The sequence below is a fragment of the Tachysurus fulvidraco genome, chromosome 11 (genome assembly GCF_022655615.1).
Source record: "Tachysurus fulvidraco isolate hzauxx_2018 chromosome 11, HZAU_PFXX_2.0, whole genome shotgun sequence".
In the NCBI taxonomy this organism is placed as follows: domain Eukaryota; kingdom Metazoa; phylum Chordata; class Actinopteri; order Siluriformes; family Bagridae; genus Tachysurus; species Tachysurus fulvidraco.
This window is the reverse complement of record NC_062528.1, coordinates 16432737-16460316: the sequence shown is the minus strand read 5'-3', so window position 1 is coordinate 16460316 and position 27580 is coordinate 16432737. Positions and strand designations below refer to the sequence as shown.

General features: G+C 36.2%; 1 protein-coding gene across 1 annotated transcript; it reads right to left on the bottom strand.

Annotated features, from left to right (window-relative positions):
• Nucleotides 1–446: 446 nt before the first annotated feature.
• plppr5a (phospholipid phosphatase related 5a) lies at nt 447–27580 on the bottom strand. Its single transcript, XM_027147943.2, has 6 exons — nt 26977–27580; nt 17018–17150; nt 14471–14721; nt 8703–8879; nt 4724–4846; nt 447–1074 (listed from the first exon to the last, which is right to left on the bottom strand). The coding sequence occupies exons 1-6, from the start codon at nt 27178–27180 to the stop codon at nt 1045–1047; spliced, it is 918 nt and encodes a 305-aa protein (XP_027003744.2). The 5' UTR covers nt 27181–27580; the 3' UTR covers nt 447–1044.

Sequence of the window (27580 nt, the reverse complement as noted above, 5' to 3'; positions counted from 1 at the left end):
TGGAGGACAGATGTTCCACAGAAACAAACATGCATTAATACATGTGTTAATATTTTTGGACTAGAGTGCTAGTGCTTTGTAGAATCAAGGTATAAAGAAGCTTTAACCGTATGTTTTCCAACATGGGAAAGTCTTCAGCATGGTTAGCTTTGACAAGCTTTGCTTTTTATCTAGACTTTGCCATCTTTTAATCACTTCAAGACAAAGGGGGAAAAAAACGAAACTGATTAATGAACAAATGTTTATAGCTGCAATAACGTAAATGATAACTTGTTTCATGGACATTCCATAACATTAAATATAACTATAAACTATAAAAAAGTATGGCATACATTAATTTTAAAAAAGGCAAACCGTTGTAAGTATAAGAAGAATAATTTTAAGAGTCACTTTAATTAGGGTTAAAGTAAGTAACTTCACAATGAGCCACATCATACTCACTTGCATTGATTATTTTCCTATAACAGCACACCCCATCATGTTTTATTCCTTATGTCAATCAACAATCAACAATCAAGACAATCAACAAGAAAAAATATTTTTCAATCACATACATTAACTACAACACAAATATCAACAGTACACAATGGACCGATTGAAAAGTATTGCTCAGACAACGGTTTGTTTATGTACAACACCAATTAACTCATCTATTCATGGACAGTAAAATGAATCCATAGATCGTACACTAATTAACAGATATCATGTAATGCACAACCTATTAACACCTAGACTAACGTCCAAATGTTTTCAGATAGACAGCAAAAATGCACTACGCATACTGTTGCTTTGCAACATTACTTCTTGACGCTGTATTAAAGGATGCTGATACAAACTGGTCATCTTAATATTGTTATAAAAATAGGAATATGTTCTACATTTGGTAAAATAACAAGACAAGGAAAATCTGGGTTTTTACTAAGTGCTGCAGCAATTTATGGTAAAAAAAAAAAAAGAAATCCCTCAGATATAACATTGCACTTGCTTGTCACCAAGAGCTGCAGCGTTCTCCTCGAATTTTGGGACGTTCCGGAGTTGTTGCCGTCATGTGATCTCGGCATAGGTAATGGGACTCTGAAAGTGAGACAAACAAAACAAGAATATTATTCACACATTTCTACCATTAGTAGTTTTTTGCATCACAACAGATTTTTCTGAAGAAAGATTTGATAGCACTGTAATTAATCCCTTAATGATTTATGGCATTGACTTACTGTACTTATTTTTTAATACCTATTTTATTTTATTTATGTATTTATGTATTTTATGTATCAAGGACCTTGTTTAGGGGCCCATCAGTGGCAGCTTGGTGGACCTGAGTTTCAAACTCCCAACCATCCAATTGGTAGTCAAACCCCTTAACCACTAGGCTAGCACATTAAAACAGATTTAGAATCCAAACCAATAGTTTTGTGTCCAGATATAAATTATATCCGGAAACAGGCCTAAAGGCATTCAGGACCAATTTAAAAGTCTATTCACATAAACTACTTTGGATCAGCAGACACTATATTAATATTAAAGCAGCTTTCTGATTATGCACCATTGATAACTTTATCAGTGATGGAATGAAAAAAAGGAATTAATTAAACTAATGGTTTAATTTTATTAAGCATTATCACAGTTTCTAAGTCAAATACATAGTACAGAGTCACCCCACACTCCGAAATATGCCTTACCAATTTTCAAGATAAACGACGTAGCCTTGACGTAACCCATTACAGAGAGAATGCTAGTCATGCACTGCAGGCACACACAGTTTGTCTTTGGCAGTAGGATAATCTTGATGGACTGTGTGCTGCTTCCTCTAAATGCCCTTTCACTCACTCTAATATGAATCCAGAATGAAGCTGGGAAAGTCACGTTGATCTATTCATCATACGACTGCAGAATAAGTGCTGCCTTCTCTACAAACCTAATGCACGATACAGGACAAAGCCCTCAGAGTTCTGAATATCCAGAGACCTCAGAGTTCTGAATTCCTGAAGGTTAAGTTAATGAGAGTAAATGAGGATCGCTCAATACTGATCTAGAGGATGCGCATGATCTCTTATTAACAGCCTTGTCCTATACAGCAATCCTGAAGGACTTACATTCAACATAAACATCACATTAAGAATGATGAAGAATGTTTCTGTGTCAAATATAAGATGTGTTTATAGTCATAAAGGATGAATCAGATTTGCATACATGTCTCACTGATATGAGCCAAACCCTTCACATTCATCAGTAATGATTTAATCAAGATATTTGAGCTAAAATCATGGGAAAATGTGACTTTCAATGGCGCTGAATTAGAAGCCCAATCAAATCCTTAAATTAATAAAAAATGGCCATTATTCTTTTGCTTCTTTGTTTTTGGACACAGAGCACACAGTGTTGCATACATACAATTTTATGTGCCCTTAGGTCTGTCATCTTATGTCTTTATAAAGCCCCAGGATCTTAGAGGAACACTGTTTTATTTCACTATGTACTGCATCAGCTGTATAGGATTAAAATGACAAATCAAATCAAATCTTCATGAATCCTGACTCGTGACTCTTATTGAGATTAACGGAATTACTGTATATCAGTGAGTATACACAGTTATGAATGGAGGTTCCTTAATGTGCAATTGTGTTTATTTTACATTTAATTTTTTGTCGTTATGGTTTATAATGTTCTACTTGTTCTACTTTCTATAAGCATCAGGGACACCGATGATCATATTAAAGTACAAAAATAAGCATTAAAACATGCCATTCATCATCCGTAAGTACAGGAAAACTTATGTGATTATTAACTAAATGCAATATTTAAGGAATAATAGACATACAGTATACTGTATAAACAAAGCTAACATTTATTTTTTAAATATCAGTGGCATTTGGCAGACATTCTTATCCAAAAGGACTTTGATTTTTAGCTCATTTCATACAGATTAATATTAACCCCAGTAGTAGCACCTGGGATTCAGACACCTTACCCACTAGGCTACCACATCACCCCAGATTAGATTAGATTAGATTAGATTAGATTAGATTAGATTAGATTAGATTAGATTAGATAAATGAAGCCTGCTGAATTACTGTTTTATGTTGTATATTGTTAAATGAGCTAACATAAACTAGACCAGGAAAAACATAGAACGCATTATCCCATTATCCCATGGGCCATTATCCCATTAAGGAAACCCTTTTATTACTTAACATTTTCAAAGAGAACATCATTATGTGCTACATAACATCACAGCTGTATGTTGATCTCTTAGGGAAATAGACAGAGCATTGAAATAAAAGAACACCACTTTTAATAGTTTATCAAAATAAGGTAGATACGCACATTTCTACCTTATTTCTACGTTTTTACCTCTTTCACATATAAACACACTAGATTGAAATAAATCGAAAGAGAAATGTACATATGTATTTTTCTGTCAAAATGTATAGCACTTTTCAGTAACAGCAGCATGGGCAGTATTTCTGGCAAAGGCTTCATGTAAACAGCTGGTTATTTTTCTGTGAGAAATTGATTTAGTGTATTTGAAAGTGTCTGCACATTAGTAGTCACCATCAGAGAAGTTATAATAATAAAGTTTTCTGACATACAGCTCGGGATAACATGTCAAGCGGTGAATTTTTACCTTGTTAACTATAAAAGAGAAGAAAACAGGCTGGACAGATAATAACTATTTATAACTACATGATAATAGGACATGTTTCATGGATGTTCCACAATAGTTCTTAATAAATAAATAATTTAAGTTATTTTAGAATAAGAATTAGCTTCAAAATATGTTGTTAAAAATAAGCATCAACTTCAGGGTGTTGAATCTCCCCTTCATTCATATCACTATGTTGCCAAATGGTAAAGATTTCATTTTATTGATTATATATGTATTATAGATATATTTCTGCTGAATGATATAAACTTGTTCATGTTCAGAACGGTGAAGATTTAGTACATACTGTACTGTAAAGGCTAATTACTGCACTTCAGTAGAAATAATTATAATGTTTTCTTTTCAAACTGTAACAATAAAGACAGAAAAATGCCTCGTAGCAGGTTGTGATTAACTCTCAAGAACAATATAGATTCGCATTTTTATTGTAATTTCTATAATTTTGTCCATGGGGAAGTGAAATTAGTGGGACAGCACAGACAAACACGCTCCTGACTCAAGAAAGTAGAACAGATGATGCATAAAAATGACCCCAAATGACTGTAATAAACAATTTATGTAGTGGTTCATGAAAATGGGAATCTGCATAGCTGCTCTAAAAGTCTTGGGCTAGTCTAGAGAAAAAAAAAGAATTTGAATAGGAAAATAAGTCCCACAGTCTCCCATAAAGCCAAAAAAAATATGATGCAAACAAAAAAGGTACGAATTCAGTCAAAACATCTAAACTGCTTCGGATTCAAGAAACGTTCAGGGAGTCTCAACAAAAAGACTGTTATATGTAAAACACCTCCATAAAATATTCTGACAGCACCATAAACATTGCTACACACCTACTAAGCTAGCATGGAGTCACGTTAACCAGAAGGGAGCCTGCAGTTGATGCTACTTTTAGCAGGTTCTTTACATACTGATGATAATACAGTAAGAATTCTGATTACTGCGTGAATAATCATGGTGTCTTTACATTACATCTCAATTTGAAATGGTTTTGAAAGAGTAAATATATATTAATATATATATAAATTTATAGAGTAAACCAGAGGTCCATCACTTCTTTACCTGTGAGACAATGTACTTCTCCATCCTGGGTTCTCCAAGCATAGGAGTGCTGGATACATTTTCCTCAGGCGGTATCTCATTCAGCAGAGATTTTCCTTTGAAGTTCTTCACCACACAAACCACCTTCAACAAATGCAACAAGAAAAAAACACAGAGAAAACAAGCATTTTAAACCTCCAGAAAGACTCAGTCACTGAGTGGACTGGTTTGGTCCTTTTGGCAAAGGTCATTAATAATGGTTTATGTAACTGTGCAGGGTGATCTTGCATGAATAGTTGCCCTAAATGAAGCACTGTGTGTCCCACAGCATAATCATCCATTACCCAGACAAAAACATTTTCAGTGAAGCAGGATAAAATAAATAGTAGAGGATGACTTTAAATGGAGCACAGCACAAAGCCCTATGGTCAACTTCACAGAGATCCAGCAATATTTGAAGAATATCCTCTTCAATGCATGTATCTTCTAGCTATTTCTGTAAACAATCACTGTTCGTCACTGTAGTCATCTACAGTACTTGTCCTTTGAAAATGAACACGAAATCGAGGAACCAAAGTAAAATAAATAAATAAAAGGACTCATTTAAAGCAGCCGGTGATCCAGTATACAGTAATGTGATTCAGAACTGATTCAGAATGATTGACTGTTGTATAAACATTACATTTTACTTAAATATAGTTTTCCATTTAAGGAAACTAGTACAGTACCGATTTGAATTGAAATTGAGTCAACTGCAACTTACAGTCTGCATACAAATCCAGCAAAGGTTATAAGAATAGAAACATGTATTGAAAAAATACTGTAAGAGTCAATAAATGTATAAAAACGTAGCAGTGATTCAGTGAATCAATGAGCCTTCAGCAACTCATTGGGATAGAAACTGGCAAAAGACTTTAGGTCATGAAGAAGATCACTAATGATTAAATATTTAAATGTGACTCTTATCAAGATTCATTTAGTTTAGTTGTTTATCTTTTAGTCGATTTAGTCGAATATCGTCATATACTGATACCATGTGATATAAGGTTACTGTAACAGTTGGGTTTCTTCCTTCCCAATTCCCCAAACTCTCATCTCCACATGGAAAACAGGTCACAGTCTCGAGGAAACACTTAATTTTCACCCAAAACCAACGGCATTGTTATTTTCTCTCAGCATGAATCAACCAAGCAACAGCTCCCACACTGCACACACACTACTGAACACTTTACACATTGACCTTTGATTGTTTTAGCACCATGTTGCTTTCTCAGAGCTGAGAACAACACGGTCAAAGCCATGAGTCTGACTTTTCCTTTTCAAAGCTGTCCTATATTTAAGCAAGATGTCTTTTTTTTTAGAACACATCAAAACTAATTGCAGCATTTCATTTTTATTTGGTGTCCTATACATTCACCTATAGATACTTGACCTAATTATCTTCTCACAAAAAAGGGGGATGCTCCTTGCTAACATGCTCTACTGTATATGGGTGAGGAGGAGCAGCCACTAGGCATATACTGATCATTAACATTTATATTGACTCACTCGGCAGAATGACTTACAAAATGTGCCAAAGGCAAAATATACAAAAAGATGTTGCAAAGGCTGTGTGTTATTTCTAGTAGAATCTGAAAGGTATCTGAAGGAAAAGGGAAGTACAGTATGTTTAATCATACAGCAGATATTTTTATCAAAAGCAACTTCAGACTGAATCTAATCTAAGCACACAGTAGTGTTAAGTGCCTTGCTCCGGGGCTCAGCAGTGGTTCTCTGGCAGACCTGGGATTTGAACTCATACTGTAATCTTCCAATAACCAGCTCAGAATGTGAGCTACCACATCCCTGTTAAGTTCTGTATCATCAGCAGAGCAGCGGTAAACCAAGTCCAGAGGCCAGTAATTTAGAATATAATAAGAGAGATGTAGCCCAAGAACTTAGCCCTAGGGAGGTCCTGGGATGTGGCTCACTGGTGATGAAACTGAACCTCTCCAAGCCACATGGTAAGAAGATCCCACAGATATAATAAAAAAAAGTCGAGGTCAGCTGAAATCAGCAAAAATTCTTGAAAAAAGTTCTTGAGATTCATAGAGTGAAAGGAGAAGAAGAATGAGAGCATGTGGTACTTTCCTTTGCTTTGTATAGAGCTTCAGTTCACAGTATAATGATATGTCTATTGTTATCATGGATACTTTAAAGCACAATCAGCATTATGGTGCATTATTCGTACTGTGTGCGTTAATGGGTCTAGTCCATCTAAGACTGCCAATCATTTATGCTGCCTGACTGCCACTGCATCGGTCTTTAGCATACAGCTTGTGTGTCCACAAGATGGTGCCATGTCAGCATTTTGGGCTGAACCTGACTGGGTTAAAAGGGCGGCTCGGTTACCAGATGCTGGTGTTGTAGGCACCACCCCTCAAACTGGATCCAGCAGTGCATGCAATTAAGCTTTTTTTTGTACCTTTAATGGATGTTATTTGGAATGCTCCTTGTCTGACCTCTCCCATCAGATACACTCACCAAGGTTGGCCCTTCCAAGAGCATTAAACTCTCTAAAGGATCACTAAAGTACACTTGCCTTTCAGTAAGACATGATTTCAATCCAAATGTTCCTAAATGCCTACTAGACCCAAGACCTACTAGAAAGATTATATCTTATAAAATGAATCAAGGATGTACAAGGATATACTGTATGGCAGACACGACGTGAAAGAATGGGATGTGGTAGCCAAGTGGTTAAGGTGTTGGGCTACCCATCGGAAGGTTGTGAGTTCGATTCCTAAGTCCACCAACCTGCCACTGCTGGGCCCCTGAGCAAGGCCCTAAACCCTCAGTTGTATAAAAATGAGATAAAATGTAAGTTACTCTGGATAATGGTGTCTGCTAAATAATGTAAAGAAAAAATATTTCTAATGGCTTCAGAGTCTGATAGATTTTGTTACAAGAATTGAACACTTTAAGAGAAAGAAGCAATTTACATGACAAGGCAGCTAAAGCACAGAACCTTTCCCACAGCCTGTAAGAAAGCATGTGCTATGTGTTTCATACAAGACTCCTGAATATTTTTTCAAGACAGGATTCTGGGAACTTATTTATTTTTTATTTTTTATTTTTTTGTTCAGACTGTCACAGTGATGAGAAGTTTTACTTACTTCCTGAAACTTGTGCACAGAAGGATATACTGCACACCATATACAGACTTGTATACACAGATTACACCATCAATATTCTGGGAGTCTTGGATTACAAAAGTATATAGACATTATGCATAGCATGTCTGAGGCTGAGACTAAACCAGTGTTAATTATACTTTTTTTTTCTTCCATTTCTCATCCTTCTGTAGTTACATCATGCCAGAAGAAATTCCCTGTTTACAATTGACTCATAATGATTTACAGATTTAAACAGATTTTTTTTCCCTTTTGCCCAAAGTGAGAAGGCTATAAAAACCCAGTGACCCATGGAAATAGGGCTGGGCACAAATCTGTCTTTCACCCATGACTGTGAATAATGAAGGAAAGGAATTTTATACGGCAGTGTATTTTTTTTGTGTTTACAAATGATGCTTTATTGACTTTTAAAAAGGCCTCAATTATTTTTCCACCCAGCATGCCGTTACTGTAAATGGGTCTAAAAGCTGAATAAAAATACATGCACATGCAATCAAGGAGTATCAAAAAGTTGAAGTGTGTTTGTTTTAGTGTTTATTAAAACCATAGTTATAGTCACAATTATACCCAATTATACACAATCCCTAAAATTGTCATGAGTATACTCCTGTGTTGACTCCTGTGTAAGAGCAATACAATAATGACGATTGATCTTTTGTAAGAAATTATTAACTGTAACTGATTAAGTCAACAATCGACTAATTACATTCTATGAAGCTTGCAGTGACTAAGAACTGGAAAGAACTAAACTAAATTAGGTTAAAAAAATGCAAATGAATAAATTTTACCATAGTGAAAGTGGAACTTTCCAATGGTACCTATCTTACCATGAAGATAGCGATGGACGCTCCAACGATGAAGCCGGCGATCACGTCGCTCCAGTGATTCCGATATTCCACTACACGGTTTATTCCGGTCAGTAAAGCCAGGCACATGAGGCCCAGGGAGACAACAGGCTTGGCCAGACGTGTGCCTTTGGACTTCACTGAGCATGTGATGTACATCTGCGCACACAGACACACAATCTGCTATAATCAGCCTTCATTCTCACTGTTTGAAAAAAAGAGCTCAATTACAATAAACAGTGTTAATGAATAACACACAATGTGCAGAAGTCAAAGAAAAGCCACAGTGGATAAACAGCTAATTAACATAATTTATTGTTATATAATTGTAATATATTGCTATATAATTAAATGCTAAAGTATAAAGACTTTTGAATTTCAGAGTTTTACAGAATACATTTTTACAACCCCTTCTGGCCACTTGTCTCCTGTATTCAGGATTGTTCAGTAAGGCAACTTCTAATGATCAGAGCACTTAAGACATGATGACTACTTTCATAGTGCAGAAATATCTCAGGTCTGATCTTCTTCCTAATTTGTCATCTTCACAACTGTAAAGGAAGCAGCAAAAATATGTATTTTATATTAAAGCAAACTTTTTTTTTTTCATAATCGCAGGGTCGAGTCACTTTCATGTCTGCTCCCGAAAATGAAGCACAGGGCTGAAATGTAAGAATGTGTAAAATCTTCTGACAGCATTTTAACACTGTATTTGCTGAAGTATTATTACTACAGAAACAAACCACCCAAAAGGATGCCATTATATGATAAATAATTGAGCTTTAGATAGATAGATAGATAGATAGATAGATAGATAGATAGATAGATAGATAGATAGATAGATAGATAGATAGATAGATAGATAGATGGATAGATGGATAGATGGATGGATGGATGGCACCTGTTTCCAATGGAAAAGTTACAGTATAAAACAAATGTATTAGTTCATTGGAACATTCTGTATGATTTAGTATGAATTAATATTTAAATAAAGTACATCACATAACCATTAACAGACAGAAAACCATTTAGTTCAAATTCACTGGGGACAAGATTTATATTTTTACATCATAGGAATGTTCTCTTTCTGTATTAGTATTGGGTTTTTACAGTGCTGGCTCAGCAGTAAAGGCTCTGGGTTGTTTACTTGAGGATCAGCGTTTAAGCCCCAGCAGTGCTGAGCTGCCCCTGTTGGGCCCTTGAGCAAGACCCTTAACCCTCTCTGCTCCAGGGGTGCTGTATCATGGCTGAGCCTGTCCTCTGACCCCAACCTCCAATATTGGGATAAGTGAAGAAATAATTTCACTGTGCTGTAATGTGTATGTGAAATATAAAGGCTTCTTTTATAGGCTTCTAGTTTGTATTTATTACAATCTGAGTATTAAAAGCAGCATTGTGTTTAACATATTCATCAGTATGCGTTCATCCTTCGCCTACAGCTGCAGAAACTCTCATGGGACTTTGTACAACAGACACTGCATCAGTTGGATGGAACTGGTTACGTCATCGGTAGCATCCTGTCTGTTGCTCATACTGTTTCATCTCAGCCTTGAAGAAAGGAAGGAGAAAGAAAAGGGCATCAGAGCAGGAAGTTCTCTGTATCTCCATCTCCATCCACACTCTCACACTCTCTCTCTCTCACACACACACACACACACACACACACACACACACACACACACACACACACACACACACACACACACACACACACAGAGCCTGGAGCAGAAGAAACTGAACCAATGCATAAGCTCCTTTCCTCACTTTATCTCTTTAACAGCAGAGAGCAGGTAATTCAGCAAAGTTGAGAGGATTTAAGGCTCAGTCTTTTTATCAATCTTTTCAGCACGCTGTCATTTTTTTACTTAAACCCAACAGCAGTCTGTAGTTTGATATTGTGGACATTATTAACATGATTACTGTTATAGGAGCCATAGATTTTATCTCCTAAAAGCTTAGCATGCTCTGTCTGTCTGACCTCCTTCTCTATGGGCATTTTTTTTCTTCTTTGAAACATTCCCAGATTCGTTTTTAATATTTGATTCAATTTTAAGTATGATCACTGGAATATTTATGAGTCTTACATAAGGCTGGGCCATACGATCATGTAATATCGATATAGTGATTAATGATTAAATTGGGTCGCAATATGCTGTTTGTTATTGTGGATACTTTTTTATTACATTATAGTTTTATTGTAGATACTTTTGCATTCAATATTGTATATTATTTACAAACTGCCTAGAAGGAGCTGATGTAAAAAAAATGTGCTTTAGCCTTTAATATTGTAAGTAAAATATTGTTTTTAAAGAATTTAAAAGGTTTTTTTTACTCCTTTTCAGTGTTACACATTTTACATAATACAAGAAATACAAATACTTTTTGCAGCCATTAAAGAAATATCACAGGTTTTTAATACTTTTGTTGTAGTTGTTTGTTTCTATTTATATTCCTGTAAAATTATATCATTTAGAGATCACAAAACTCTGAACTTCTGGCAGTTCCCAGAATACCAGTCTACTAAAGGTGGTAGAGTTTTATTGCAAATAGCTCCTAAACTTTGGAATAGCTTTCCTGATAGTGTTCAGGACTCACACGCACTCTTGCAGATCAGATCAGTGTAGATCAGTCATCTCTTCAGCCAGGCATACACATAATACATCCCATAATGTGCTCCAGCAGATCTGATCATTTTAATCTACTGCTATCATTATGAACAACAGATACACTAATTCTTCTCCACTTGCTTCTCTTTTCTTTTCTACCTTTCCTGAGACATCTAGAGATTGTGCCATCTCCGGTTGTGCTCGGTGTCGTGAAGATTACAGCCCTTCATTGAGACTTCAACTGTCAGACTGTATATGACTGTAGAAAGGGCATTATTCATAATAACATTTTCCTTTTAACATTTACCACAGTCGCCTCAGTCACCTCAGGCTTGTACATTGGGGATAAAAACAAACACATGTAAATAAATGTAAAGTCCAATACAAATCTTGAACTTTTGTCTAATATTAATCTTGACCTTTTTGTACTATATTTCTTCTGTTCTGTAAAGCCGCTTTGGGACATTGTTAAAAGTGCTATACAAATAAAATTGAATTGAATTGAATATCATGTATTGTAGAAATGGCATTAAAAATCATGAAAGTCTTACACATTTTCTTAACTGTGGTGATATGAGGTCTTTTGTTTAACGTGATCAAAAGTGTTAGAAATGTATTACATTTTATTCTGATTATTTGCTAAAAAAAGATCTTGGAGGCTGTACAGTAAGAAGCATGTCAGCTTCTCTGACATGCAGTTAAACTAGCCCAAATAATGCGAATCAGCCATTAACTGTCTGTCTGCTAATCATGCTCCACTGAGAAGGAGACATGGGGCAGCATGATGACTAAGTGAAATGAAATTAGGTCATAGAAGCCTTTATTACCACCACATATACACTACAGCACAGTGGAATTCTTTTCTTCGCATATCCCAACTGAGAATGTTGGGGTCGGAGTTCAGGGGCAGCTATGATACAGTGCCTCTGGAGCAGGGAGGGTTAAGGGCCTTGCTTAATTACCCAACAGTGGCAGCTTGGCCAATCCACAACCCAGAGCCTTAAACACTTGGGCCACGACTGCCCCTGCATAGCTTGAGCTAATAGGCAGTGAGCTTTATGCGTAACTTGTGTTGGTCACTCGTATAAGTGCATTAGTTTTTCGATAGAAATATTTCACTATATAAAAGTCACCACTGCATGTTTCATTGTGTTTCTTCGAGTTTATGCACTTGTGTTCAGCTTCATTACATAACATGGGGCAGGTTCCTACGATTACCATCAAGCAACCTAGATAAAATAAAGTTTTGTCAAATGTATTTATTTATTTATTTATTTATTTATTTATTTATTTATTTATTTATTTATTTTATCTATTTGTTTGTTTGTTTGTTTATTTATATAAAAAAATATATCATAAAATAAAAATAAATGTCATGTCACTTATGTAGTTTTCAGGCCACATTTGTATTCACTGCAATATGATCTTCTGTTCAGCCTGTACTGTAGCTACACCTCAAAGCTAGTAGAAATAAAGGGAAGAGATATATTAGCATAATCCTTTAAAGCAAAGAGAAACATAGTGGCTCTGCTTTTTAAATGTACTTCAGCAAAGCCACATTATTTCCTTTTCCTTATTACTTATTCCCTCTTATTTCCTCCGATTCTGCATATCAACTTGGTAAAAATCCATGTTTCTTTAATGAACTCTGATTTGTATAAGTTCAGTTTGTTGGCTAACTTTGAAGTTTCAGGGCTTAAATGTGTACTGACCGAGAAGAAATATTGATTTTCACAATCAGGGCAATACTGAGTCAGCATTTGTTATGTCATAGGCTGTTTGAAAGGTTTAGGAGGATTATTAATGTCACAGAGAATGATATTGGTTATTAATAAAAGCCCCTTGATCGGTCACTAACATAAGACCGAATGCACTGATGCTCTACAGATACCTTTTTTAGTATGAGTTTGTTGGACTATAAACCAGTATAACCTAACATTTTACCTAACCTGTACTGTGTATTAGACAAAACTTCTTAGAGGTGTAAGAGTTTATTAAATGTCCTAGTTTCTTGCTTAGTGATACTATTCTGAATAGTATCTAACATGAATAGGTTTCAGCTTCAGAAGCTTGCCTTTCTGCATTAAGGCTGCAGGAGAAACACCTGCAGTGATGTGATGATGTGCTGCAAACCAAAATGCAATTCAGCTCACACAATTCCCTCATGCACACAGGTTTGGCATGCATGAGGAACAGCACTGAGCTCCCAAAGCATTCGGTAAATCTTTTTGTACTGAGTTCTCCTTCTCCACTTTCACACAAGTTCAAGTCATCTATAGTTTGCAGGATTCTAGGCCTTATATTCCAGTAGTAATATAATACTAAATGTATTCTGTTAGCTGGTGGTGCACAGACAACTGAGGTCCTGCTGAAGCAACTATAACAAAAAGAAAAGAAAAGGTAGTTTATAATGAACATTGCACATACTTATAGGTACAGTAGGTGTGGGTTTTTATTTCCATATCGATTCTATACTGTTTGGTGAACTGTATGGAGTTTTTGTTGGGTGCTCTGCTTCTCTTCCACCTCACAAAAACATACCAAGTGGTTGATTGGTTAAGATAAATTACTTGTACGTGTTTGTGCGTGTGCTTGTGTGTGCGTGTAGTGTCCTGTGATGGACTGGTATCCACTCCACAGTGTATTGCTTCATGCCTAGTGTTCCTGGTATCGGCTCCAGATCCGGATCTCTGATCAGCATAAAGCGGTTACTAAAAAGAATGACTGAATAAACTAGGCTAAAATTTTAGGCCTCGTGTGTGCTGACGGAGGCACAATCGATTTTTAAAAGTAGCACAATATTGAGCTTAGCTTTGTTTTGTTTTTTTATACACTGCAGTGTGAGATGGAAAAGATAGTTTAATCTCCTGTTTCAGGAGGATTATCATTCTTTGGAGGAAATAAAACACCATTGGATTCCTTTGGCTTTAGTCAGTAACAAAAAAAGAAAACACATTGCTTCTCTATTGATCACTGGTTAGTATAAGTATTAGCCCTACATCCGTTCTTTCCGTACAGTCTTGCAAAGAAGGGATGATTCTGCTTCTAAGCCCATGTCTTGACTTACTTATTAGCGCTCAACTCCTAAATTCAGGAAAAATGAAAATGTGTTTTGTTAAAAACTAAACTGAGCTGTGTACTCACAGCGATGTAAAGTGCAGCGTAGATGCTGAGAGCGGCCTCTTTGGAAGGAAACGATTTGCGAGCGTGCAGGATGTCATCACCGTTTCCCGTGCATGCTTCCTTTTGACTGATGAAGCGGACGACCTGCTGGCAGCCCAGTGCCGTGTAGTTGGGTTTACACACAGTCAGGAAGTAAGGGGACAGATTCCCCGTCACCACCTGACCTGCGTTCACAAAGATATCTGTGGCGAAGAGGCCAAACGCATACACACCTTTTGCACGGGGAAAAAAAATGACAAATAAGATTATACTGAGTACATGACCACAACTTTGAGTAATTTATTTCACTTCACAAACATAAAAAAAAAAATGAATGGCCATTTGTTAATATGAATTTAAAACAAGCATGTGTGCATATAAATATAAAATTATAATAATTAAACTAGTAACTAATTATGAGTTATTGTATGAGTTACTCTGTTATTAATTATAAAAAAAAGTATAATTATTATTCGAAAACAAAGTTAGGGTTCTAAAAATTTTACAGTCAGTTATTTTTTTGAAAAGCATTTAATTTTTGGAGACATTATGCAAAGCAACTAGTATTTTTTTTTATCTCATTTTACACCACTGAGGAATTGAGAGTTAAGGTCCTTGCTCAGGGGCCCAGCAGTAGCAGCTTGGTAGACCTGGGATTCAAACTCAAAACCTTCCAATTGGTAGCACAACATCTTAAACACTAACCCTAGTAGTAGACTACTTACACTGCATGCATAATTTATTAGACTTGAGACTTGAACCAGAACTAAATGTTAAGGACTTAAATATGTCATCTGACAAATTAAAAAAACTCTTGTCCTAACAACAGTGTGTATTATTTTTGCACTGATGATGAAGTCCCACAACACGAAGTCCATTAGAGTCCAATATTGCAGGATGTGTAATACAGGGGGAAAAAGGAGGAATGCAAGGCTTGGTCACATTGGAGCTCAGAGCTAGTGGCTATAGTGTGGGATCAGATTTGATTAAATTGAGCATTAGCAAGCCACAGATCTGACAACGTTCTCCTGAGGCAACTCTAGCGTCTCTATTCATTAAGCTCTAAAGAAATCTATTTTTAACCAGTGTGGTATTGGGAAAAAAGTGAAGAAGAAGAAGAAGAAGAAGAAGAAGAAGAAGAAGAAGAAGAAGAAGAAGAAGAAGAAGAAGAAGAAGAAGAAGAGAAAAAAGAAGAAATGCTGCCATAAACATTTTTATAAAAATGGAAGTCACCATTAGAATAATCTGTGTGTACTAACTCTCAGGGTGATAATCACTGGAAATACTTTAGACTTTCTCTTGGAATAGCTTTCTAACATGGCAAGCTCTTTTTTATGTTCTTAGCTTCTTGAGAGAGTGGTGGCATGTGGTAGACTAGTATTTAAAGTGCTGGGCTACCAGTCGGAAGGTTGTGAGTTCGTTCACAGGTTTACTAAGCTGCCACTCTTGGGCCCCTGAGCAAGGCCCTTAACCCTCAATTGCTCAGCTGTATAAAAAAAATTAGATAATGTAAGTCGCTCTGGATAAGGACGTCTGCCAAATGCTGTAAATGAATAAAAAAAAGGCTGGTGGTAGAGAAATGAAACACTATAGTCTATGTTGCTATAGTATGTGGAAAAGTTTAAATGATTATTTAAACTCATTCAGTAATAACATTATTAATAAGATACTTCTTTATAAGGAAGGATGTCTATGCAATTATTTTTTTAAGACCTGACAGAGGGACTGATCCAAAGCAAAGGCTTCAATTGCAAAAACCAGAACTACACAGTGCTGATACACACTAGAACACTTCAGGGAAAATAATAATAAGGGTTATCTGAGCTCTTAGATAACTAAATGGGCTCTACTTTAATCATGTTCTAATATGAAAACACTCTCTTGTAGTGTTCCAAGGAACTCTGTCTACTGTGCACACACTTCAAATCAGTAATGTTATATGTGTAATTTTGTTCTTTACTACACTGACAAACAGTTTCCAACACACTGACACTTTAACTGTATTGATTTATTACAGTACTACACATAACAGGTTACTTTTAAAAGCATTACTTTAATGTAATGCTTGTAAAAGTATTACCACATTGAGATTTACCACATTAACATTTGGATTCTGTTTTGGCTTTGTAAATTATTGTTCCTGCACATGGATCCTCAACAACCTCCTGAGTCCTGTTTGTTAAACCAACATATTTCCCACAGAAGGACAAACTGAAGGACCTGCATTTTCTAAGGGCACACATTTAGTGCACTTTATTCAAATTACGTTCGCTATGTTTCTGTAACCACTGATGTTTTAGCCATGACTGCACCAAAGAAAATAGCACTTCCATTTTTTATAAGAATGATTTCGCTCAAAAACCATGAAGAAGTACATAGCTTCATGTCACACAATAACAGGTCTGCCATCACTCATATGAAGTCTAGCCTTTTCCTAAGAGATTGAAATAAAAAGCTTGGCTATTCATCTGCCGCCTGCATTTCAGCTCTGAGAGACCAAGGGCGCTGTCAGTTAATAAGGAGACATACCAAGAAAGCGGAATGTCCTGCGAACAAGTGGGTTAAGGTAACAGCAATCGCCCATCACTATGATCTTCTCCCTGTTGTCCAGATCTTCTGAGATGTACTGCAGCAGGAAGAGCACGGACTCTGTTCCTGTGATCTGAGAAATCAACAAAGAACAAAACACAACCTGAGCCAGAGCATTTTAACATGTGGTACGGGATGAGTCATACACTTCCGATTTGGATTTGCTCTTCCTTTGGTACAAGGGGTGAGAACATGCCTAGAGTATATCTGAGAATATCTGAGAAACTGCCATTCTGAACATGAGAACGTGGCAGCAAGCATTCATTGAGCACAATGGAGATGATTAGGGCTCTGATGAAGCCAGCTCCCATTCAGGACTTAGCTTTAGCTTTCCTAATTCAGAAAAGCTAATGAGGCGCTGTATAATGAAGCTGAGGCCTTTAAGCAGTTATTATAATATGCTGAGGTTGGCTTTTTAGCTGGACTTCTGCCAATCCATAACAAATAATTGGGTTAATTAGGATAGAAAAGGTTAGATATGAGAGAGGCTAACGTGCATCTGTAATAGTAATACCTACCAAAGTGACAATTCTATGTAATACTGTATGTTTTTAAAAATTCAATGACGCTCTCACTTACAGTAGTAATGAAATAAAAGGACAGCTGTTCTTATCCTAAACTACAAAAGTGTTTGTCTAGTCTTGTTTTCCTACTTTGCTTCTAATCTCTCTGTTCCAACCCTCAATGTCTTTGGTTTTCCATTAGTAGTTAATTTTCTGTTTCTTTTTAACTCCCAGAGTATAGATTTAACTGCTTGTTCCCTGTAAACGGACCCTTACACAATAAACATTTGTTCACGTATATATATCCCTGAGTCACACACTTATCTCTGATGTCAGCTGCACCTCCTGTTTGGACAACAATAGCAGGGGAATTGAGTGATTTTTTATTTTTTTAAATCAAGCACACATCCGTTTTTTACATGTTGTACTGTGAAGAATCAGACTCAGTGAAGGCAGAAGGCATGTTAGTACCGCAGATGGTTGAAGTTACAGGCAATTAGTATGGATAAATAGCTAATTATACTGTCAGTGAACTTAGTTTGTTAAGAATTTAACAGACTTAAGCCCTATTCGGACAGGACTAGTTTTCCAAACGAAAATTTTTTTCAGCCGACGTCCGTCATTTCATGTATGGATTCGGATGGGACTAACATCTCTGTGTTTATTACGGTGGTAGGAGTGTTTGTGTTTTACATGTGGGCGTTGCACAAGACCACATGTTCAGGATGCGTGGATTGCGTATGGTCATATGACCGATCAGTAAAAAATGTTTAACATCATATGGTTTTATATAGAACTTCTTATAAACCCACTGGAATAAATACGTTTTTATATAATTTTCACGTTATGTAATTGACTATAGAAATGAAAAACTGATACCTGAAACTGATATTACAGGAGCCAGTCTTAACAATTTACGTGATTTGGTTCTTCTTGTTGATTTCATTTTTTTTTATTTCTTCGCAGGGTAGCAAACACATTTCCATCCATTATTGGTGTGCAGAAAGCAGAAACTTGAATACCGGTGCGCTAGGGTTAATACGGTAGTTCACGTTGACCAAAACAGATAAGAAAACGCGTTTTGGAAAAAACATTTTCGGCAATCACATACATTCGCATTCAGACGGGATTAGATTTCTCAGAGGAGCGCCTGTTTTGCTGAAAAACAGTAGATAACTTGCTCTGGAATTTTTACACAGGTCGTGTGAGAAAAAGACAGACATGGCAGATTTGGACGGGATTAAAATCACAAAGTACGTATGTGAAACTAAAATTTCTCTAACGACCCCCTGTAAATCTAGTCCCGTCCGAATAGGGCTTTAGGTAAATAGCTAAGCCTGTGCAGAATATGCACCTTATGTTGCTAGGACAACTTAGCCTTTAGTCTTTAGCTCAGTGTTTTATGTACTGTAGCTCTGTCTTGTTTTATAGCTCTGTCTTGTTTTATGTAGCTCTGTCTTGTTTTATGGTCCTAGAGAAACGTTGTTTCAATTCCCTATGTACTGCATCAGCTGCATATGGTTGATATGACAATAAAGTTTCATAACTTTCTTTTTGACTCCATTAAGAAATTAGCTAACTAATACTAGAAAATTAGATCATGTCCTTACTGAGGAGTTGCCTACAATAAACATGTTTATTTAAGTGTTTCTATTTCATCTGGTTAGGCAGGAACTTGATTTACAATGTTAGAATGACCTTTACCATATGTTTAACCCATAACGTATATCATGTAGCATGCCCACAAACAACCATCATCAAAAGACTTGCATTCTTTTTTTTTCGGTTTCTCTCTAGTATAAACATGCATTTATATGAGGCATATATGTATTTTATGTCCGGTCATTGTAGGGTAGGCCATTGCTTAGCATCATTTATTGAATCAATGCCAAGCTGTAAAAATCTCCTAGAGGTACATTATGTGTAAATATTATTTTAGCTATCATTAGTAGCCAAAAACCACTCCTCATCTTAATTGACATACTCGTTTTGTCTAATGTCTGTCCAGTTCCATTTAATACCACATAGTTTAAAAAAAAGTGTTTTTGTCCATGTGAATATACAGTATTAACAGTAAGTAGTGCATTTTTCTCTGTACTAGGGCTAAAACTAAGTAAATACTACTACTACTACTACTACTACTACCACTACTACTACTACTACTACTATAATAATAATAATTGACAGATTCTTGGCATTTGCATCCAAAAAAGTGATCTAAACTACAAGGTTACTGTAGTAATTATATAACCATAATTATAGAAATAGAAATTATAAAAATAGAAATGTATCTAAAGTGCAGAGAGAAATGCACTACTTACCTTTTAAAAATACTGTATAATAACATGACAAAAAAATGTATTTTTCATTATGAGGTAATAAATGTACATTCAGTTGAACACACACACATATATGTATTTATATATATATTTTACTATATTATATTTTTTACTGTGTATATAAAGTTAACTTGAGCAGACTGAAAAGATTTTTAAAGGAAAGGTTTTGTACCCCCTTATGCGTGTGTTAGTAGAGCATGAGCTGTAAGCACAGACACGTATTACTTATTGCTCACTAATAATAACAGTTGTTCCAGCCTGCCCTATAAATGTCAAACTGCATAAGGCTCGTGAGGGTGACTGTTTCATTTCATAACCATTCAAAACATGATGTTAAATTTGCTTTGTTTAATACAGTCACTGTGACAGAAAGCTTTAATTTCATATATTTGTAATTATTTGTCTGCAAGTGCAGTGCTAAATGTGTACAATCACCCTACACTTTATTGGGAAAATCTATCCGCATGCTCATTTATGCAATTAACAATTTACTTTTACTATAACATGGTTATTGTGGCTGGTTTTCACCTGCAATTTTCTTTAGAGTTAATACAGACAGATATAACAAAAAAATAAAAACATCCTTAAGCATCAGTTCTGCAGGTGGAAACACCTTATTGATAAGAGAGTCTGAGCAAGGGCAAAGGAGAACAGGCAGACTGGATTGATCTGACAGAAAGGTCATTACTCTAATAAGCACTTTTTACAACCATGGTGAGCAGAAAAGCATCTCAGAAGGCACTAAATGTAATTTTATGAACATTTTATGAATTTTATGAAAGGCCATATCAGGTTCCACTCCTGTCAGCCGAGAGCAAGAATCTGAGGCTATAGTGTGCACAAGCTAACTAAAAATAGACAACTGATGCACACAGAGAGGAGGTGAAACAGCTAACAGCCTGGTGACGAGCCAACAACCTGTATCTGAAGAGATGGTTGCTGACTTCATGAGATCATAGAGTGATCATTTTCCGCTGAAGATTGATGGATCTTCTGAGGAGATCATTAAGAGTCCTTGGTGTTCATCTGGTGCAGAACTTCACCTGGTCACTCAACGTTAGCTCTAACAATACGAAACCCCAGCAGCGACTCTCCTTTCTACAAAGGCTGAGGAAAGCACACCTTCCTCCACCCATCCTGACCATGTTTTATAGATGGACCATCGAGAGCATTCCTTCTCAGACCGCAAGACCCTGCAGCGGATAGTAAAGACAGCTGAGAAGATCACCTGAATCTCTCTTCCCTCCATCATGGACATTTACACCACACGCTGCATCCGCAAAGCCAACAGCATTGTACTTGAACCCTCTCTGTTTATAGTTTTTCTAGTTTTACACAATGTCATTTATATTATACAGTCTGCACACTGGTCAGCACTATTTTGTGTATTTGTATTGTCTGTTTGCACTAGGTCGCACACATTGCACTTAATGTGGCTAGGACTTTTTTTCTGTGTTGTTTTATGTACTTTATGTCATTTTATGTACTGTAGCACCATTGTCCTGCACTGTGTACTGCGTCAGCTTCACAGTGTACTGTGTCAGCTATATATGGTTGAAATGACAATAAAAGCCTCTTGACATGACTTGACTTGACTTGTCCATAGAAAGTTTTGTTAATCAATAATTTTATTCCTAGAAACATTTTGTCATGTGATGTTCATGCAGTTTCATTATTCATATCGTGTTTCTGTCACACTCCCTGAACAGTTCTGATAGTTTGGCACAACTCAGGTTCCAAATTCTTAAATAGTAAAAGCCAATCCACACTCCAACCTTGAATAAAGCCTAATCTATGTGCTCATATTACTTTTAAATTACTTTTATGCTAAACTGGAGGCTATAAGTTTCACCTAATTGGTAGTTTCATTAGCAAAACTAAAAATGCAAGCATGCCTTGGATGATCAGCTACATTTGCAGTTAATCGGGGAAAATGTAAAAAAAAGAAATCGATGCTCTAAATATTATTTTAATATAGAAAATGCAAGCATGAGCCCAAATCATCTCTGCTCTTGCCTTTAAATTAAACATTTTTTTCAGTCTCTCTCTCTCTCTCTCTCTCTCTCTCTCTCTCTCTCTCTCTCTCTCTCTCTCTCCCTCTCCCTCTCTCTCATGCTAAAACCCTAAGGCCAAATCTTCACTCTTTCTTGTGCATCACACTGCTTTGGAAAGCTGTGCTAAATTGCTAAATGTTAAATGTGAAAGGAAGTGGTAGCCAGTGTTGGTCTACTGATTGGAAGGTTGTGAGTTCAAATCCCATGGCTACCAAGCTGCAAACTCCTGGGTTCCGGAGAAAGGCCCTTAACTCTCAAAATGCTCAGCTGGATGCCACTAAATATCAATTTGAATTAAAAAAAAAAATGCAGTTAAAAACATCATTATGGCTAGTCAAGCTGATATCTAAAGGCAAAGTATGAATGTTAAAAATTACTGTGTAGCTAATATAAACAAAAAATAGATAGATGTTGCTTGTAAAAAAAAAAAATGTCTACCTGAGCAGATAAAGAACAGGTATATGATAAGAGGCCCACACTGACATAATTGTGCTTTTAATCATCACTGTGTTGTTACACAGATCATATTTAGATACACAGGGTCAGAAAGGTACATCAGAAGTGACTAATATAAAATCTGTGGGAGTTCTGGATAAGCTACCAGCAGTTAAGCGTTGTGGAAAAGGTCAGCCTGTATGAGTCAAAGGACAAATCCATCTACACCCTAGTGTCAGGTCCACTTACAGTATATCCTCTTTCAAAGGTAGCATAAAGTAAACATGATGTTTTTCTAATAAGCATGAACTCGGGACACTGATAAAGTAGTTCTAAAGCAACATAACAGCATGTTCTTTCTAATATATGTAATGTTTTGTACGTTTAACTAATTCAGATGGCTACAGCTGTAATGCTATTGTTAAAATAAAATAATGATAGCACAGGGCACAGAGTGTGTTTGGGTATAAATGAATCTCCTATAAAACAATAAAATATAAGAAATTGCACATTATTACTGGTCAGTATTTTAGATATTCACACATATTCATGTGTTTATAAATATTCATTTTGTAGCTTTTAATAATAAATGAAATAAAATGGTGTACATAATAATTTCTGTCTAAGCATACAGTCATCCCTCTGACCTTTTCTAAGAATTAGTCTCAAATAAAGGTCAGATTTATTGTACTGTATGTCTCTAAAGAAGTAAGCAAATTTAATCAATTTTTAATTTAATCAGTGATTTTTCTTCATTGGTCTGCTAAACAATAGTGTGTGACTTTTACTGATTTAACAAAATTACAGATACAGAGCAGAGCAACCCAATTTAATTTCATTTGTGCATTATAGTGCAAGGTCTTAGCTATTTCATAACAGCTGAAGAGATGTGCACCCTTCGCCGCCACCCCCACCCCCCATCCCCAACCACACACACACACACACACACACACACACACACACACACACACACACACACACACACAGGCAGAGGTCACCTTCTCCAGAGTTGTTCACTTCCTGTTTTGTTTACTGTACATAAGCATGTGGTTTTCCGTCTCTCATTGCTGTCTTGTTATGTTTAGAGGTATCTGAGCTTAGCATGTCTTTTCCTGTTTTTGCCAGGTACCATTTAGCTAATTCTTCACTGGGTCACAATTTCTTTGCTGATTTTTTTTCGATCCCTTTGCAGTGTTTGACCAAATTGCTTAAAGGTTAGTTAAGCTTGATCCTTACTCTTCTACCTAGTATGTGACTTCACAATGCTATTTATGAATATGAACTTATGTAGAGGTAAAAAGCCTTGAATATGAGGGTACAGGAATCGATATGGAATAATAAGTCTTTTACGACAAGCTAAATTTGTTTCATTGTTATGTTCAAGTTTATTCTAATGTTCCGCTTATGTTGTTGTATCTAATGCTGTATATGGACATTTTCCTTCATGTTATATTTTAGATGGACAGTGCCTTAAAAAACATGTTTGTCTAATGAATAATATATATATTACATATATATTAATAATCTGTAATTTAATAAATAATAAAAATTTGCTTCTGTCATATTTTCAGTGTGAAATTAAGTGCACCAATAATTCCATTGCTGGCAGCTTTAAGTTCTAATGAATCTGACTGCTTCCATGATGGACATGGTGACTTAATGTAGTATTGAACAGTGGCTAATGTGGCATCGACTGTGTGCTGGTGGCCAAATGAGAAATAAAAAGAAATCTTGCTTCTGAAAGATGGCAATTGTCTAACTTTTCGGACTCATCTGTTTTCATTGGAAACTATGAGACATTGATTTGGGCACCATTGCAAATTCCCAAGAAGTCATCAATCTTGCCACATAGCCGGTCCATCGCCGAGTCAACACCGAAGGATTAATGCTGTATCCATCAAGCAGTATAAATAAGCAGAGAGACAGCTGGTGATAACTGACCTTACCTGTCTACCAGAGCGCATGCAAAAACACCACATCAGACTCTTTACTTCTTTTGGCTTTTCACACTTGGGTCTATGGGGAAAAACCTGACAAATGGCTGACAGTGACAATCGCTGAAGTGTTCGCTGCTATGGCCTTCACATTAACACAGAGTCATTTTCAGCAAGGCTGAGCAAATATGCCAGGCTCTATACAAGTTTGTATTAGGTGACTATAACTACACCTACACATTTATCAAAATTATACCTTTCATTACTGGCAATAGTAGTAGAAAAAGGACACATAGTATGACAGATGTTAAGCTCCATTTGTCTCCTGCATCCTCCGCCTACTGCATCTGGAAAGCCTTCCACACTGCTTTCTACAGCTTCGGGGTGGAGGACATGGAAGGAATTACAAACTGGAAATGGAAAAATTTATTTTAGATTTACATTATTTAAGTAGAAGAATATTAACATTTTAAAACATAGCTTTTTAGCCACAGTGCTATAGCATTCTCAAATCTAAAGGTGGGAATTAAGCAATTCTGACAGTAGGTCTTGTTGTATTTCAAATGTTTCTAGTATTATATTAATGCACTTGTTCTAAAACTTGATTATTTTTATAATTATAACTTAGCTTCTTATGTAACTCCGAATTCACTGCCCGTGACATTTTTTTTAGGACAAGAACAGTTGCAGTGACAAGTTGCATCTTAAGGGGGGAAAAAAACCTGATGATAGATGAGCTCTTTTATAACTGCTAGAACTTAAACAATAACAGGAAATAATTTGTTTTGCAGATATTCCAATATTAAATGTGATTATAAATCATAAAATAACAGGTCATTCATTAATAAATAGAAATATATCATCTTTGGAAAATCAATGTTGTAAAAAACACTTTAGGGTGAGCTCTTATATGAAAGGTTTCACATCGCACCGTACAATACTACAGTAATTTATTGTTGACTCTAATGATATAATGCTAAATCCTTAGTAACAAGGATTAACATGGTCTTAAAAAAACAAAGAAAGAAAAGAACAGCTGGTTAAAGGAACATTGAGTGAGTCAATAAGAAAAAGAATGATGTAGTGAATGAGAGAGTTTGTTTAATGTGCAAAAATTAAGCAATAGGTGAAAACTCCAGCATTATGCATGTGGCATTCAAAGTGATTTTGAATGACTCACTGTATCCAAGAGCTTAGAATTAAATAGACAGTTTGCATATGTTGTCATGTGACCTTTTAGAGAGAACAAAGTTCAGCTCTGTAGTCCATGCTGAAGAGATTGTGATTAAGCTTTACTCTCTACCAAAGTTAAACACTGAATCTCCTCTATGGTGCTTAAACGTATCAGCCACATAAACTTCAGTGTTAGTTTTCACTTCCAAAGCTAGTGTAGTAGCTCAGTGGTTAAAAGTTTAGCCTACTGATTGTAGGGTTATGAATTTAAATCCATGGACCATAAAACTGGGTCCGCTGGGTTCTTGAGCAAGGCATTTGACCCTGAAGATCAGTAATGTTTAGTAGGTCTGGACAAAGGTGTCTGCCAAAAGCTGTGAATGTAATATATTTTAACAGTATCTAGAAAAAAGAGCATAGATTTTCTAAATATAGCTTTAGGCTATTTTGTTCATTTTGGTTCCGGTTTACGCTTACAAAATATATGTTGTGTATTTGAGCTTGACTTCCATTAACAGAGCCATTTCTCTTTTTCCTGTGGCCATTTTTTTTTCTCTGGCATTTCCTAGTCTATATTCCTTTCCATCGGTTTAATGCTGAACAAGAAATCTCTGCCACAATACAGTAGTTGCCCCTTCAGACTGCACTCTGTAGTCTTTTATTTCTTCATAAAGGATAACATATATAAAGAGATTTGACAGAGGACTGTACAATAACAAAAAATAAAACCCTGCAGAAACACCTGTAAAATGATGAGCACAGTCCCCACAGTGTTGGTTGGAAGCACAGAGTTGTATAGGATGTCTTTGAATGCTGTAGGATTATTGTTTCCCATCACTGGAACTAAGGGGTTCAATCCTGATCCAGCATGACAAAGGGATGGTTATAAAGCCATCATTTTGCCAAAGTTGGTGAGGAAGCATGTGCACAAATCCTCACAGCCGCACACCCATGAATCTACTGGAAAGCATTCCCAGAATTGTGGAAGTTATTACAACAGCAAAGGGCTAAGGGACTAAATCGTGCATGGGATGTTCAACAAGTACATATGAGTGTGATGGTCAGGTGTATACAAATGTTTGGTAAAAAAAATGTGTATATATATATATATATATATATATATATATATATATATATATATATATATATATATATATATATATATATATAGTGTATTTCATAAATTATAGTAACATAAGCGTCATAAGCATATAAAAAAAGCCCATGACAATAGGAAAAAAGAATAGTATCATCAGGTGACCAGGTGCAAAAATGTTCTGAGTGACATAGATAGATAGATAGATAGATAGATAGATAGATAGATAGATAGATAGATAGATAGATAGATAGATAGATAGATAGATAGATAGATAGATAGATATTATCTGTTCTTAGATAGACTCGGTGAACTGGGTTAAACAGTTCATTAAACTATTGAAGAAGCGCGTGCAGTTCACTCACCACCAGTGCGGGCACACTGGACACCACCGCGTACAGGAGCAACGGCGGAATCGCGCTCGACTCTTCCGGTCCGAGGTACGGCTTCGTGTAAGCGCTGTCGTGGCAGAAAAATCCCTGAACGTGTACGTTGAACGTGTCCGTGTACTCAAAGTAATACGCCAGCATGACCGTCCCTGCCATGATGACCAGCTGAAAGTAAAGCATCGTACAGCAGAGAGGACGTGGAGGTCAAATCAGACCAAACAGTCCGATCTAGCCGTGGCCTGTTTCCTTATGATGATACCTTCTTAAATCCCATATAATCCCGCGTTTGGCTATATGTTAATAAAAACCGCGTGCAGATTCGCTTAAACACTGGAGCGATATGAGCTGGAGAGCTCGACAACGCAGATCCGCGTGCTGCTGGGAGGCGTGTCTCACAGCTCTCGCTCACAAAACACAAGTTTCCAGCATTTTTCCTTTTTTCCAACAGTGATGATTTCTTACTCTTATTTTATCACCCGCCGCTTTAAAGAAACACAGTGATGATTTTGGGCCATGTGTCCAATTTAAGTGTCTGCTAAACTTTCGTGTCACCTAAAGCAGAAACTCCCTCTAAAGGGAA